At 42.3% G+C, this 16,579-nt stretch overlaps 1 protein-coding gene across 2 annotated transcripts in view; it reads left to right on the plus strand.

Annotated features, from left to right (window-relative positions):
* Nucleotides 1-1,718: 1,718 nt before the first annotated feature.
* The window catches only part of JPH1 (junctophilin 1), a gene marked incomplete at both ends in the record, with an annotated part of 84,980 nt that continues 70,119 nt past the window's right edge, over nucleotides 1,719-16,579 (plus strand). For both annotated transcript variants that reach the window (XM_082015368.1, XM_082015369.1), the window contains 2 exons: nucleotides 1,719-2,097; nucleotides 8,760-9,516. In XM_082015368.1, coding sequence (XP_081871494.1) covers nucleotides 1,719-2,097; nucleotides 8,760-9,516 — 1,136 coding nt within the window. The remainder of the gene's footprint in view (nucleotides 2,098-8,759; nucleotides 9,517-16,579) is intronic.

The following is a 16,579-nucleotide window of genomic DNA, read 5'->3' on the forward strand; positions in this document are numbered from 1 at the left end:
CTGGGTTTCTGCACTCCAAAGCTATGGAACAAAATTCCCAGGGCACAAAGGGGAGTTGAAAGCTTCCCCATCTTCTCATGGACAAGGCACAAGTCTTTGATGTTGTCTTTCTCTCTTTGTATGCAGGTGCCCAAAGGTGTGCGCATGGTCTTCTACCTACGCATATTCAAGCGGAAGCAGGAATCCCAAAGTCCCTTACTGGAACAGAAACGAGGCTTTATAGCACCCACTTCTTCTGGTGAGAGAGGAGATGATGGGGGCATGCACCAGCTGTGGTGCTCAACTCTCTCCGGGAAAGAGCAGAGATACTTCAGCACTGAACTGTGCAAGCGTGGAATAAAAATGCACACAGAAGAGTGTGAAAATGTCCAGGTGAAATGGTTATATTTTGGATGTGCAGTATTTTAATTGCATTTAGATTTAAGTCAGGACTGCTTATAACTGGGCTGTTTGGCATAAATTTCTGAAGCTTTGACTGTTTCAACTTCTGACAGTTTGTGTTCAAATCTTTCATTTGCAACTAAGTTTCTGCTTTCACTCTCTACTACTGATGTAGCCATTGCTATTTCCCCACTTTTCCAAATCATCGGTGTCCAGGTAGTACCACTCCCCATGACTAAATATGATCTATGCTTTTAACAAAATCCCCCTTGAAGAGCAACATTTTCTTTCCGATTTTCTTCCAGTCCTGGTCTGTAACTGTAAAAGAACAAAAAAGCTGATGCCGAATGACAACAGCTTTTTCTCTGCGGTTTCTCTCTGCTATTTCTTACGCTTCCGTGTTTCTCCTGTCATTTGCCCGTATGTTTTTTATCAGATTATCAAATCTGGCAAAGGAGTGCTTGGCAGGGTTTAGAGCCATTCGGTCACCCAACGGCCGCGGGCATGACGAGAGTTCCCTGCCTGCGCTCCCAGCAGCGCTGTCCTTGAAAGGCCGTGGTACCGCCTACGTTCCGGTGGCCCGTGTTTCCCGGCCCGTGGAACTCCCGGTTTTGCTCCTTCGGGAAGGTGAGCTCCGCGTGCGGTTTGCAACAGGGAGAGAGAGCGCAGCTCGGCTGTGCTCTGCAGCAACAGCTGCGGCCTAGAACCGGCCTTAAAGCTCAGAGAAAGTAAAAAGAAAAAAAAAAACCCAGAATTAAAAGTCACTTGAAAGCACTCTCTTTTTTTGCCCACTTGTCGCACAGTGCCGGCAGGTGCGGCGGCACCCTGCCCGGGAGCCCAAGGGGCGGCAGCGCCGGGGCCGCAGTACGGAGCCGCCGGCACCGCCGGGCCGGGCCGGGCCCCGCCGCCCCCCGCGCGCCCCGGCCTCGCCCCGCCCCGAGACACGCGCGTCCCCGAGCACGGCGGGGGGGGCAGCTTCCCCCGGGAGGGGAGAGCACACGGAGACCTGTCCCGGGGAGGGGGGGCACCCGCCTGCTCCCGCTCCCTCCCGGGGAGCAAGCTCATCCGCACGCAGCCCCGGGCAGCCCGCGGGGCGCGCACCTGCCCGGCGGCGGCCCCGGGCGGGGGCGGTCCCGGGCTGGGGGCGGGCAGGGAGGGGCGGGGGGCGGGCGCCGCTTGCCGCCGCGGGGCTGCGGCTGGGCTGGGCGGGCGGCCGGCGGAGCGCTCGCAGTCGAGGGGAGCGGCGGGGCCGGCCGGTCGGCGGGCGGAAAGGGCAGGCAGGGCAGGGAAGGCGGGCGGGAGGCGGCGGCGGCGCCGCGCTCGCCCCGCTGCCCTGGATGACGGGCGGCCGGTTCGACTTCGACGATGGCGGTACCTACTGCGGCGGCTGGGAGGACGGGAAAGCCCACGGGCACGGCATTTGCACCGGGCCCAAGGGGCAGGGCGAGTACGCCGGCTCCTGGTCCCACGGCTTCGAGGTGGCGGGCGGCTACACCTGGCCCAGCGGCAACACCTACCTGGGCTACTGGGCGCAGGGCAAGCGCCACGGGCTGGGCGTGGAGACGAAGGGCAGGTGGATGTACCGCGGCGAGTGGTCCCACGGCTTCAAGGGGCGCTACGGGGTGCGGCAGAGCCTCAGCACGCCGGCCCGCTACGAGGGTACCTGGAGCAACGGGCTGCAGGACGGATACGGCGTCGAGACCTACGGGGACGGAGGTGGGCGCCGGCGGGGGGCGCCCCGCGCGCGCGCGGCGGCGGGGGGCGGAGGGGGGGCGCGCCTGCGTGGGCGCGCGCGCCGCGGGCAGGGCCCCTCCCCCCACCCCCGTCCCCAACCGCCGCCCTCACACCGGGCCCGGGCCCGGGCGCGGCGTCCGCCTCGGCGCGGCACAGCCTGGCGGTCCCCTCGGCGCGGCGGGGTCTCCTCTCCTTCCCCCGCCCGGCTCCGTGCGCCGTATCCGGCGGGGAGCGCGCTTCTTGGCGGCGGTCGGCCGCGCCGTTCCCGGAGGCCCCGCTGGCGGCCGGGGAGCGCCACAGGTGCCCGGCGCCCGCTCCGCCCCGCTCCGTGAGGAGCTCCCGGGCACGGCCGCGCCGGGACGCGGGCCGGGCCCCGGGGCGGGCGGTGCGGTCGGGCTCGTCGCTTTCTCCTGGCCAGCTGGTAGAAATCCGCATTAGGGCCGCCGGCAGACAGCTTTCCTTTTTCTCCGCTGAGGCGGCTGCCAGGCTCCCCGCCCTCGATAACGATAACCGGGGCCGGTCTCGGAGAGAGAGCAGGCAGGCGAGCTCGTCGCCCCGCTCCCTGTGCGCTGTTTTCCTGGTAAAACAGCAAGAACTTAACAAGCCAGCCCTTGTGCCCGATTGCTTTGCTAGCGGGGGTAGCTTCATACACTCAACACTCAGTCGGCTTGTAGACAGGACGCTAAAGGTCATGAGGTGGGTCCGCAACTTGCATAAAATCAATGAAACGTGGGTCTACCCTCATGTAATAACTCCTATTTTATTAAATTATAGTACAGTTTTAAAGATACTGTCTGAGTAGGAGCTGTGTCGTGAAATTAGCCAGGCCTGCCTCTTGCACCCTTCACCACGAAGGAGTGAGCATTTCTAGGGCTGAGCTCCCGGTCAGCGTGCAGGGAGGATTGGGCAGTCTGCCCTCCTCCTTAAGTTAGGAGTGGTCAAGAAGTCAAGGTTCAATAAGGTCACTTAGGACTGGAGCTTATTTGAACGGTCAGTTACAGTTCTTGTACCTCTGTCATTTCATGCACTGCACAAAAAAATACACCTGATATTTTTGAATTCCTCCTTTGCTGCTGTAATGTCATTGGCATCAGTGGAAGTGCCACCTGCAACTTTTGTGGAGTTGCTCTTCAGCTTCCTTTGTTCCCCTGTAACAGGAAAAAACTGGTCTTGGTTTTGGGACTAGCGAGTTGTTGGTTTTTTTTTACAGAAATGCGGCTCGCTTCAGCTTTGAGCAACGTGCTTAGGTAACATGTGAGAAATAGAATTTACCAAAATCAGAGGTAGTGTTCACATGGTGCAACTAAAGGACTAACCCATGTTTCAGATCTCTTGATTGATGCTGTTGCTTGTTTCTTCAAGGACTTTTGGTAAGAGATTTGTGGTCAAACTTCTGGGATAATGTCAGAAAATAGCTATTAAGCAGAAGAAGAGATGTTTACTGTTGGGGTCCTTTTTTTTTTCCTTTCCAAAATGCAGAATGTAGTGAGTTGGGTACGATTCATTTCCTTCAAAAAATGAAATGCACTGTGCTTTTTGTACCTTGAACTCTTTTAATCCCTTTGTTTATACATATTTCTAGCTGTCTGAAAATTGTTTCCTGGTGTGGAAAGTTCTGATGCTCAACGTCAGCTGAGATATGTGTTTGGGGATTTAAAAAAAAAAAAAAACACAAAACAAAAACAAACAAACAAAACCCCCAAAAATAAAGCATGAAAAGGATCAGAATTTTAGTTTCACTTTCACTACACAATAGACTTTTCCATTTTTATTATATTTCTTTTGGCTAGTAAATTAGAAGCTGAAGAATAGCTGAATTTGCAGTGGCCATTTTTTTTTTTTGTAATTTTTATTTTCTTTCCAGAAGAGTAAATTGCCATTCTAGTAAATGCTCTAGGACTGATTTTCCTCAAACTAAAGTTCCTTTTTTCTTTTTATTTAGGCTTCTTGTGGAATTTTTTAAATCTCAATATAATATTGATAATTGGAGGTAAATTCTCTAAATTTTTAGACTTAGACCCCACAGGAAATCCTTTGTGTGAAACAGCATATGAAGTGTGCACTTCACACTGTGAGATTTTTAGTCCTCTTAACTGAAATCTGTTACCATGGCCCCAGTCTTTTACGTGTTGCAGTTCATATGAACAGAGGGTGTGAAGTCCCATTGATTTTAATGAAAGTGCTCATGAATGGAGCAAAGCAGTACGTCACAGATGTTTGCAGATGTGTTTTTGTTTTTGTGCTCTGGGAACAATAGCTGTATTTGTATACCAGAAGAATGTCTGAAATGTTTTTACAAGAAAACCAGATTTACATACGTCTTTAACATACTGTGAAATATTTGCAGGCAAGCTCTTCCTTTATTATGACCTGAGAATACCAGCATAGGGAAATAACTGTTTAGACTATGCCAATTTTCAATTTGTTTTCAAACCCACTAAAATCCAGGCCTCTCTTATTTTATTTTTTTTTCCCCAGTATGTTGTTTTAAAATGCATTGGTGGTATTAGGAGATGTAGTTGAGGGAGGAAAAAGGAACATAAGCATTGTCAGTGTTCCTCAGTCTTTCTGCACACAACACTTTGTACAACGTAAGTAATATTTGTCATGCTGCGTTTAAATGCTTAAAATTGTCACTCAGTCAAATCTCTAAGGAAAACAGTGTGAATTCTAAACCATGATCCTCCATTCATTGCGTGTGCTTATGCTGGGCCTTCAAGTGGCCCATCAGGTTTCCTACAGCGATCTGGATTTTTGTGGCTCTTCTAAAATTGCTAGATTTTGTTGAATCTGTGTGACTCTGCAAGCCTACTGGAGCTGCTTTTTTTTTTTTTTTAAATGGAGGGACTAGGGCCTAATTTGAGATTTTTGTATGTGTAAATTAGCTAGAAGTTTATGGGCCTGCCAACAATAGCAATTAACAGGCGTCTTGCTGTAAAGTTGTGCATTGTTGTTCCACAGAGGTCAGTCAGTGGCAAATGAATCCTTAAGCAAAGGTCATCAGTGGTACATATGTTCATTGATTTCTAAGTAGTCTTCTTTCTAGATGTCTGCTTATCTAACATTTGAGTCTGAAAAGCATGCAAAAATCTTGATGGAACAATGAATTTGTTAAGCCACAGAGGATGTAAGTAAAGGATAAGAGCAAGTGGCGTAGTTAATAGGTCCTTGGCCTCTCAACTTTTTCACACAGCGTAGTTTTAAATTTTATCTGCAAGTAGGCAATGACATTTTCATCTGTAAAATATGCCGAGGGTTTTTTGGGAGGGATAGCACAATGTAAGGAGATGGGTTATGAAATTATACCTTACAGCAGTTTGCCAACAAAAGCAAGAGGAGAAAACATACTTTCTAATAGTTGTCAGGCTCAAAATATGAACACCTTTTCAAGGGAACCAATTAAACACCAGATAGATGGTCAGTAGAAGTCGTGGCTGAATGCTTCTTTGGTTACAAAGGATGCTAAGTCTATCCTTTGGAAGATTAATGCTGAACAATGTTATTGTTTTACGGTCAAATACAATTTCAAATTAGCTTAGTAATTACGTTTTTAATTGAAATTTTAACAGTTGACCCTTCCAGGAACTGCTTTGAACAGTCAGCTATAGTATAAGGCGAAGCAGGATAAGGTGTGCTTGTTGGTGTATCATTCATATTTATATCTCTAGTTAGACACAGGTAAATAATGTGTATGTTTGTATCTTCATATATCGGCAAAGCTTTTTTGTCATGTCTTATGTCATATGCTGTAGTATTTAATTATATTGCAATATTAACATACCTTATCTTGCTCATTTAAAGTTTTCTAAAATTTCTTTTGTTGAAGAAGATGGTACAGTTACAGTCTGATATCGTTAGTCAAGTTACTGTACAGGTCTCTTGTATCTGCATTCTTGACACTGCCCTCCATATGCCATTAAAATATTTTTCATTTAAAATGTAAGTTGAAAAAATCAGGGAAAATTAAGTCAGATTACTAGCACTAGTATCAGAAGCCTTTCCCTTAATGGATTTCTAGTGATAGAAGAGATAGTTGTTATCTGCAAGACTGCACAAAATTCCAACTAAATGTCTTTGGTACTTTCTAAGGACCAATTCAGTATGAATCTTCCATTTCCTTATTGACTATTTTCTCTTTAGAAGAAGCTTGCATTGATTTTATTTCCCCAGCAGAAAGAAAAATTGGACAAGTAAATAGCAGCACATTGATTGTCCTTGGTTTTAGTGTCCTTATGGACGGCAGTGACCACTTCCACTTCTTTCTACAGAGCAGTGAAAAATACAAGTCCTAAATGAATTAGGTATTTCTGAGCTTTGCATGTTTATTAATTAAAACAAAATATTAGTAAGATAAAAGGCTGACCTTTTGTACTTTTATAAAATTCCATACTGAAATAAGTTGATTCTACTTTGAGTCTGACACTCAAATAGCAACATGGAGAGCCATAATTATGAGTTGCTGCTCTAATGTAATACTGTGGTATAATCAAAATCAGAATTAGATTTATTATTTTAAAATGAAATTAACTAGTTCAGAATGTTAGACAGATTGTTGTATGTAGCAGCAAGTATATGTAGCCAGATTCTTAGCTCCAGCATATCATTACAGTACTAGAGGGATCCCAGATACAATTATGGATGAAATGTAGTCATTTATGCTCATAAAATATTAATATAGTTCTGGGAAATGTCTGTTTAATAAAGAAAAATAATACACCGTGGCTGTATTTTTGCAGTATTTACAGAATGCGTCATACCAGTGCTTTGTGCTCATGTTTCTATTTGTTATTCTCCATATGCTGAGTTTTTTAAAATAATCATGTTTCTAGATTCAGCACCCTTACAACCAGTGCAGCAGTAGGTATCCAGGATACAGAGAAGGAGAAGGAAATGAAGAAAGTTGTTTGTTTGTGTCAACAGCCATCTGTTAAAACAAAAACCTTCCACTTGGTAGAATTTTCTACCAACACAAAATAGTTATGTTGTTGAACCTATCTAGTATTATATAATAAAGAAAGCACACTTGGCAAATTTAATTGCATGTTAACATTGAAGTGTAATTTATCAGGGGAGGGAATATAGTAAATTAGTACTTGATAGATAATTGTCATGTACGTGACCAGAACAGTATGCTTATACAAAGGAGATCGAATCTCAAAGCAAATGAAGCTTTGAGCTACATCTAAAGCTGCAGGTATTTCACAAATATTTTCACAAACTTTTAGTCAATCACTGAATTTGACATTTGATATTTATTTCTCTGAAGAATAGTTTTTAATAGGTGCTCCAATTAAAGCAGATCAAAATCAAAGAATGATATTTTAAAGGTTGCTTATTCATCCTTCTGTAAGAATATTCAGACTCAAAATAGCTTTAAAAAAAAAGCAGTGCTAGGTGGGCGAGAGACTTAATTTTGAGGAGATTAAAGCAGTTTAATGGGAATTAGAGTGAAACGATCTTAGAAAGCAAATTATCTTGTATTTACTAGTTGTGGGGTTCTGGGCATCTTCCTTTAGAACATCTGGTACAAATGGCTTTCAGAGACCAGACACTGGCGTATGTATCTCATGAAAATGAAAATGCTTTTCGAGAATACAAGGAAAAAATTGTCTGCAGTAGTAATCTGATAATGCTGGGTTTTGGCTCAGATGCAGCTTTGCATAGACTCTGTTACATGGATATCTGTGACATCTCATATCAAATACCATGTTGCTCTTCCTTACATTGCTGTTTGAAAAAAATTACAAAAATAGTTATGATTGCAACAATGAAATGTGTTCATAATAGAATGGCGTGCAATATTCTGTTTATCACTGCCTTGCCTTTCTTACGAACTGCAGAACGAATGAACGGCAAAAAAAGTGCTAAAGGATTCATGTTTCTGATCTGTCACAACATAATGCAGAATGCAGTGCCATATTTATGATACTGGGGATACCAAATAATGTTGCTATCAAGCATGCATACATAAAAAGTGTATTATATACTGAGGTTTTGTTCTTCCATTCAAGTGCATGCAAAAACTTTAGAATATTTAATAGAGGTTTATAACAGTAGATCCCAAGGCCTGTCTGAAGACAAGTGGATTGTCAAATACAGCCTGACAAGAAGAGGTCTGTAATCACCTTAAACCCAGGATAACAGGATGTTTACTGCTCCTCCTTGCTCTTTCTGTGAGCAGCTGCAGGCAAGAGCCATGAGTGTCCAGCTCACTCCCTTCCCTCCATCCCTGTCTCCCTCCCCAACTGACTGTGTATGACATGGCTCTGCTTCTGCTGACCACCTTCCCAGCTGACCACCTTAAAAATTTGTTAAGGGAGTCCTGCTTTAGAAATTTATCTTGAAAATTTTTCACGCACAGATCCATTAAAAAAATGCTTATGATTATAGCTACTGTGTCTTAATTGCCAAAATAAAATACTTCAGCTGGGAAAGTGACGGCTTTGTTAAGTGGAAAAATAATTTGTAAGAAACACAAGCAATAAAAGTACTTGTGTACTACTGTGTCATGTGCTGTGATTTTTCTGCATACATTCTTACCAAAAACAGAGCTGACAATATAGTATTGCCTGTAGCATACTGGATGTAGAGTACTAGGTCTTCTACAGCTTCCTAAATTTAATTTCTCTTTATTACTTTAAAAGGTACATACCAGGGGCAATGGACAGGAGGGATGCGACATGGATATGGTGTACGTCAGAGTGTGCCCTATGGCATGGCAACTGTGATCCGTTCACCCCTCCGAACGTCCTTAGCTTCACTTCGAAGTGAGCAGAGCAATGGCACTGTTCTGCATGACGTCACTTCAGACAGTCCGGCTGGAACAAGAGGAGGCTTTGTGCTCAATTTTCACAGTGATCCAGAAGCCATGGGCATTAAGAAAAAAGGAGGCTTATTCAGAAGAGGATCCCTCCTTGGTAGTATAAAACTTAGAAAATCTGAATCTAGGTCATCGATATCTAGCAAACGGAGCTCTGTCAGGAGTGATGCTGCTATGAGCAGAATTAGTTCTAGCGATGCCAACTCTACAATTAGTTTCGGAGACGGTGACTGCGATTATTGCCCTATGGAAGACCATGTTGATGCCACCACTACAGAAGCCTATATGGGTGAATGGAAGAATGACAAGCGCAGTGGTTTTGGTATTAGTGAGCGTTCAAATGGTATGAAATATGAAGGAGAATGGCTAAATAACAGGAGGCATGGATATGGATGTACCATGTTTCCAGATGGCACCAAAGAAGAGGGAAAATACAAAAATAACGTTTTGGTCCGTGGAATAAGAAAGCAACTTATACCAATACGGAACACAAAAACTAGAGAAAAGGTGGATAGAGCAATAGAAGGTGCACAGAGAGCAGCTGCCATGGCAAGAACCAAAGTTGAAATTGCAACTTCAAGGTATGTTTTTGCAAAACATATTTGTTGATCACTGAATTTTCAGAAACAAAAACGTGTTACAATATGTAAGCTCTTATTGTTGACAAAAGACTCAAACGTGCAAGAGTGTAAATGTTGTCTTTACACACACAAAACCTTTGTTTTGTGTGTGTAACTCCACTGACTTTAGTGACATTACATGCTTCTCCTGCAGTCTGAATTCGTCTGGATCTTATAACCACCACTTCAAACAGTGGTGGTCGTCATCTCCTCACACCCCTGCCAAGTGTTTGAGATAGAAGTGCAGAGGTATTAGTAGTAGAGGAAAAAAACCATTATTTTCACTTTGAACTCCTAACCAACAACCAAGCAAAGCTGTCTGAAATTGAATTATTACAAATTTAATCAGTATAGACAATTTTAATAGGTTTTACTATTAAGCCTGAGAGCTCTTTAAGAAGTTATTTGATTTTTAATGCCTTTGCATAAGTTTCTGTGGCAGTTTCTCTGTTGTTTTTAGTTTGTTTCCTCAGGCAGGCTTTTCTTGAAATATGCTGTGGACCAAAAAAAGAGCCCAGAAATGTGCATGAAAGAAAATCTTCATGCTATTTTAGAAAGAGGATGTCACATTACACTTACAGCTGAACAACTGAGTCCTGATTTAGTGTGGTCAGTAGTGTGTGCTCAGTGACTATCCTTTTTCTGACAGTCATAAAGAATACAGGAAAGACTGAAAACTGTGTAAGTGGGAAAGCTTGAATAGATGGATGACTCATAGTGAAAACTAGTTGAGACACAAACATGAAGTTAGCATACTCTTAAAGAACCTTTCTGAGCACTGGTCACCTAAGGAACTAGAGGGTAGCATGTACTCAATTACTTCTATAAATATATGTAAGGCATTACATGACAGCATATCACATTAGCTATTACTGCTCTGCTTTGCTAACTTTATGAAATTACTGGATCCCATTCATGTTCTGTCAGTACATAAGACCTAGTGCTGAAAAAATTGAGGTGATGGGATGTGTGGATAGGGGGAGTCACCACTCTGAGTCCATATAAAACTATTAAAAAGCTGTAGGCGGAGACCATTAGGTTACAAGGCACAGTGTATGCACTTCCTCTTTAAGAAGGGCTATGTCCCTGAGGTGTTTTGTTTGCTGTTCCTCCCCTTCAATTCTAGGTGAAGAACAAAATTCAAATTGCTTCTTTTGGAACAGTCCACGAAAACAGTATTTATTTCTTGAGAATGTGTTTTTCAAAGTGCAGCAACAGAAGGCACCAGTTGTAGTGCAGCTGTGACCATAGGCTATTCCTTTGGTTTTTCAGCTGAGAATCTCTCTGAAACAGTCCCGTGGCTACTGGTATGGATAGCAAGATTGCAGATTCAGGTTCTCTCTCTTTCAGTAGCCTTTGCACTAACTGTATTGGCACTGATCATCAAAGGCAGAGACCCGACACCTAGTCAGGCAACATCAGGCATAAAGATTACATTAATTCACTTGTGAGTGCATGTTGGACTCGTCTAGTGAGGATGGCGTGACCCTTCCCATCTCTTGATTTTTCAGAACTGCCTTTAGTATCAGCCAGTGGGAGCAAGGCCATGGCATTATGTGAGCTAAGGGACTGTCATATTGGCAGAGTCAGTAGCACTGACTGTCTAAGAGCCAGATCATCTGGAAAAGATTCTAGACAAGCTTTGAGGAAGAAACTTCAGCTTTGGACAGTTGCTAAATTCTAGGCTGACCAGAACAGTACGGTTTCAGGATGAGAGAACTTGCTTCTGTCCCACTGAAACTTGAGGACCAGTATTGGTTTGTGACTGCTTTTTTACCAAACTGATACATTAATAATTTATTAATCCTTCAGACAGTAGCATTCCTGCAATGTCTTAGATGAATGTGAGGATTGTGGTCTTGTCTGTCTCCTGAGGATCACTACTACCCAAAAATATCCAGGAGTGCCTTTTTTTAATTTCTGTAAGGTGCAATACAAAGGTGGTTCTGCCCATGTGGCATAACCTCACCGCGTGCTGGCCTGTAAAACCTTCTGTGTTTCAGACCTGGCAGATGTCACCAACAATGCGTGCTTACTGTAGTTTTCCATTCCGTTAGTGGAAGAACTCTCTAGATAGAACTTTTCTCACCCCAAAAATCAGCAAACGTCCAGGTTGCCATTCCAAAGACCTAGAAACCCTGACTTTCAGTCTGATACCTTCCTTTTCAATGCAGCTTTGAGTTGTATGCTGTTCTTCCTGTATTGTTTATTCCCAAAATGTTTGCTCAGCCAAATGAAAGCAGACCATACTCCTCTTCATAGCTCCCTGCTGGTCATGACAGGTTTGGCTGGTAGTTTGACCTGTGACAGATGTCCACACAGTCATCAACAAGACCAACCACTGTTTTGCTTTATATTCCTGATGTCTTTTTATGTCTAAAAGTCCTCCTTAATAATCTGTGTAGTCTGCTTTTACCTATCATGGCAGTCTGGTGTACAAAGAAAAATCTGAAAGCTGGGTTAAATATTGCTTCTCTGAGCCTGAACTTACATTAGCTGTCCTGACTCAGCCTTTGGGGTTTTGAGGCATTTGTACTGAGGTGTTTTAGATGTAATAGCAGCATTTCTCAAAAGATACCAGATCACAAAATCATGTGATGTAAAGAAAGATGCTGTATCAGGGAAATAGTTACCAGCCTCTGTTACACAGATCTGTATCCAAAACAGGTATTAAATTGGCAATGAATAAAAATGCTTTTAAAATGATAGCACAGCTTAGCAGTCTTGATTGTGTGTTACAGTTTTACTAGCTCTATTTAAGACAAAATATTAAGGTGTAAATGTAAAAACCCCAGAATTTGAGGAATTTCAGAAGTATGTTCAATATTTTTCCCTTTTAAAATATTAAAAGGCACTTTAAAAAACATCATTATTATAGGCAGCAGTTAGGTCAAATTCATCTCTAACCCATTTGTGCTAACAGCAGTCAGGTTTACTCTATATGCCTTCTTTGGGGCTTGGTGTCTAAAAGGAAAAGCTGCCTTCCAGAAATTTTTATTAAAACCTTTTCTATGTTATTTCAAACACATGTGAACGCTAGAAGATAGACATTTGGAAGAGCCCTTTGGAAGATGTTAAAAAGACCCAAATGTCGACTCCCCAAGAGTCAAACAGAAACTTTTTTTGAGGATATCGAAGAATTCTCACTGAGGGGATTTTGAACTTTGTTTTCATCGCTGTCACATGTCTTATTCAAAGGAGACATCCGTCTGCAGTTCACGATGAACTGGAATTATATTAGAGCATTTCTTTCCTAGTAATGCAGATCACTTAAGTTCTCATTAGAGGAACTATTTAGTGTATTATATTAACTTTGCCTTCATCAATGCTTATGATGGTATAAACTGTAACATTTTTGGAATTAATTATCAGTGTTTGAAGATAAACTTCCCTTCTAATACTCAGTATCACTAGGTGTTTTTAAATTTATTGGTCCTGTAAGTAAGTATGTAGCACTGGAAGGAGAAGGAATGATGTTTGTTTGCATACAACCCTTCATATACCAGATTCTTTCTAGAAAAGTCAGTGTTAAGGGTTCAGAATTGAGCTCTTGGAACCAGGCTGTTGGGTTTTTTCCCCTCCTTTCAGATCTTTTCTAGCTAATGCTCAACTAGAAATTCTCCTTTAAGTGTTGAGTCTCTGAGGAAAAGTCTCTCTGCGTTCCTGAGAAGTTAAGATAAAAGTATAGTAATAGTAAGAGATATGATTCAGAAGATTGTGTGTGAAGGGAAAGGGAGAAAGAAGTCAAAATAAAAAATGTTTCCTTATTTATATTTTCTTTATACTCCATTGATCTTTCAGGACATAAAACAAGCAGGTTAAAGAATTGTATCTTCTTTTTTATTCTCTTTTCTACAGAAGCTAAATACTTTTCATTATTCCAAAGTTGTGAGTGAGTTTTAAGTAAGGTGCACTGTCATAATACACTGTGAGAACTTTCAACCACCTTAAAAGCAATATTGTCATGGGTTTTCATTACATGAGCACCTGAGGTTTGGTGAAGGATAATGGTGCCTTTGTGTTAGGCACTGCACGAACAGATTACCCTGTCTACAGACCTTGCAGTCTGGGAAAATGGCAGCGCCCAACAAACAAAAAGAAACTGTGAAAGGACCCGAGATGAAGATAACAGTAAAATTAATACCTTGCAACTAATAACATAGAGCCGTTCCTCCTCGTTGGTTAGCTGTCTGTGCTCGGGGAGCCGCGACTAGCGAGCCCCTAGTCAGGGAGACCTTTTAAGGGGAGTGCTGGAGGGGGATTAAGTGCTGTCCTATCTGCAGCAATTTCTCTTTCAGAGTAGCTCTTTCAGACAGCTCGATTCTAACATGTTTGTGTCCAAGTCTGCAGATGCGGTGGCTTAGTTGCAGCCTTTATTTTTTACTAGAAACTACCAAAACTCCGTTTGTGATCCTGTGTCAGGAGCAGCCCTCTTTGTTCTGTGCAGCTGCGGAGGAACCTCGAGGTGGTGGAAGGGCTGCGGAGGGAAGGTGCAGGAGGACTGAGTTGGTAGCGGAGACCCTGTATAACTCGTGGGCTCACTCCCCGTTTTCATTTGGGAGTGAGCCCACCGCCACAGCCTGGGCTTCCTTGGGGTCCCTGCTCTGCCTCGCCATCATGGTGGCCTCCTGGAGCCAGTAAGCTGGTTTGTGTAGTGTTCCACGCTGAGGATTGCTTGGAGAACTCTTGATTCACCCTGGCCTGGGCGCTTAGCGTGGCCTTCGAGTCACCGGGCAGCACCTGCTTCTGAAGGGCATGGCTTGTTGTCCGCCCCACGGCACTGGTGTTCACAGTACAGCTGTTATGTAGAAACCAGTGCTGACGTTTTTCATAACCTTAATTCAGAGCAAGTTTCCATATTCTGTGCTGCGTGCGGTGGGTTATGTGAAGTGTGTGGAACTGTCGGGAGGGAGTACAAAACGGGTGAGTAGCCAGTTCCGTTGTTGCGTTCATTGCCTTGTGTGACCGGTGCTCTCCGCTTGACTTGAACAAACTGGGATTTCTAGGGAGAGCTGGAACTATATGCATGTGGGAGTATAGTTTGTGTCCACACTAGATGGCAGCTGCCAATCATTCCAAACGACACTGAATTATGCGCACCACACACAGCTTTCCATGATGGATATAGCTGACTCTATCAATCTCGCTTTACTCAAGAAACTGAACTGGACACTTGCAAGACTAGTGCCTCACACATCTTTGAGATGCTTTACTTATTATAGCTGAAATATGAACATTGTGTTTAGGAACAGGATCCAACAAATACCAAAGGTATTTATATAAGACTGCTTGCTTTAGTACAAAGAGCTGCCTTGAGTTCAAAACAAAATCAGTTTTAATCATTTTACTACATAGTCTATTTGAAGATAACAAATAAAATGCTGTGGTAAAACTTTAAAATAAGTCTTGAGCTACTATGGATACTAATTTTAATGCTTGCATTCCTTAGAGGAAACCATATGTTCCTTGAATCCTGTGGGATTAGTTATACCACTAACTTCAGTGGGGCACATTTTCACTCAGATTGCACAAACAACTCGTTGGTAAAAGAATACAGTCTTGGACTGTTCCTCTGTTATTTGCTGGGGAATGAATAATACATCTGTTTGAAATATACAAATTGTATAGACATTGGTACACAGATTTGATTTCTTTTCTTAGTATTTAATGCAGTAAGATTACATGGCTGAAAATATGCAGAATTATTCCTGTTCTATCCCTAACATGGAAATTTAAGGAAGCCTGAAGTATTTAACTTTTTGATCAAATTACCTATATCGAAATACACCTACCTAGAGCCATAAGTCTGACTAAGGATATATTAAAAAAAAAAAAGGCAGTTGTGGAGTATAGCTAATCTTACTTTGTGTTTGTATTAGACATAGAATTGTTATCCCAAAGTTGCTTTTCTAACTTGCTTAAAATCAGGAGACTGAAAATATTCTCTGCTTTCAAAACATAAATGAACTAACACTGCACCACTGTTTTTAAAATAACCATCTAAGAAAGCATTTTTTTAATATACAAACCTTTTTGAAATGTTTCTTTGTTCAGATGGGTAAGGATCTGAAAGTATCTTTACAGTGGCAGCCCAGCAGATGTGTGTGAAAACACTAATACTTTTTTTTTTTAATGATACTGAGATACGCTAGCAAGAGACTAATATTTTTTCTGTAGACAAAGAAGATGAGCTGTTATGCAGATTCTTGCATTAGTTTTTACACAGCATCTCAGTTTTGATCTGTATTACAACAATTGTTCAAAAGCTAAGCTGCAAACAGCATCTGTCTCTACTGACTTTCAGGAGAGTTTCTGTGATGGAAATAAATCTCCATTTAAAAAAAAAAATCTGGATTGTTTGTACTGGTTAGTCACACATGAACCATAGTGTGAAGCCATTAGACTTATGTAATTGATTGCTATAAAAATCTTGTCAAAAACAAAAAGATATATTATATTTCTACTGTATTTAGTACAACTACATATATATAGCTAGTAGTACTTGTCAGAGCTTGAGTAATTTACTCGATGTTTTGCTCAAAGACTAAACCAATTAATACAGAACCTTCCCAGCTTCTTTCTTCAAAGAAATAAGAAAATGTGCTGTCATCTAACTGTAACGCTGATCAGTATTGTATGTAGTAGGATGTTTTTCAGTGAACAACTACAGCAGAAAAAGTCATTTAAATTATTTAGTTAATGCCGCCTATGTTGATCTAATTGTATATTTCCCAAATACTAACTGATTAGTTTTCTGAAAACTGGTGTACTTCAATGAGTAATGCTGTTTGTTTGAATACTAATTGATCAGTGATACATATTACGACTCCTGTTCTTTTTTCTGGTGATTAATTTTTCTATTTTATACATCTAATAGATATTGGTACATATTTTCATACAGTGGCTCGCTTTCTTTTGCCTACCTTGCTGTGATTTTCCTCTTTTATTACTGCTCTGTTTGTGCTTTGTTATGTGTTCTGCTTCTTTGTTCTTCTACAGCTCTCTGCTCTCGTTCTCTGGGGAG

This window comes from Phaethon aethereus, assembly GCF_964289735.1.
Source record: "Phaethon aethereus genome assembly, chromosome: 2".
Lineage (NCBI taxonomy): Eukaryota > Metazoa > Chordata > Aves > Phaethontiformes > Phaethontidae > Phaethon > Phaethon aethereus.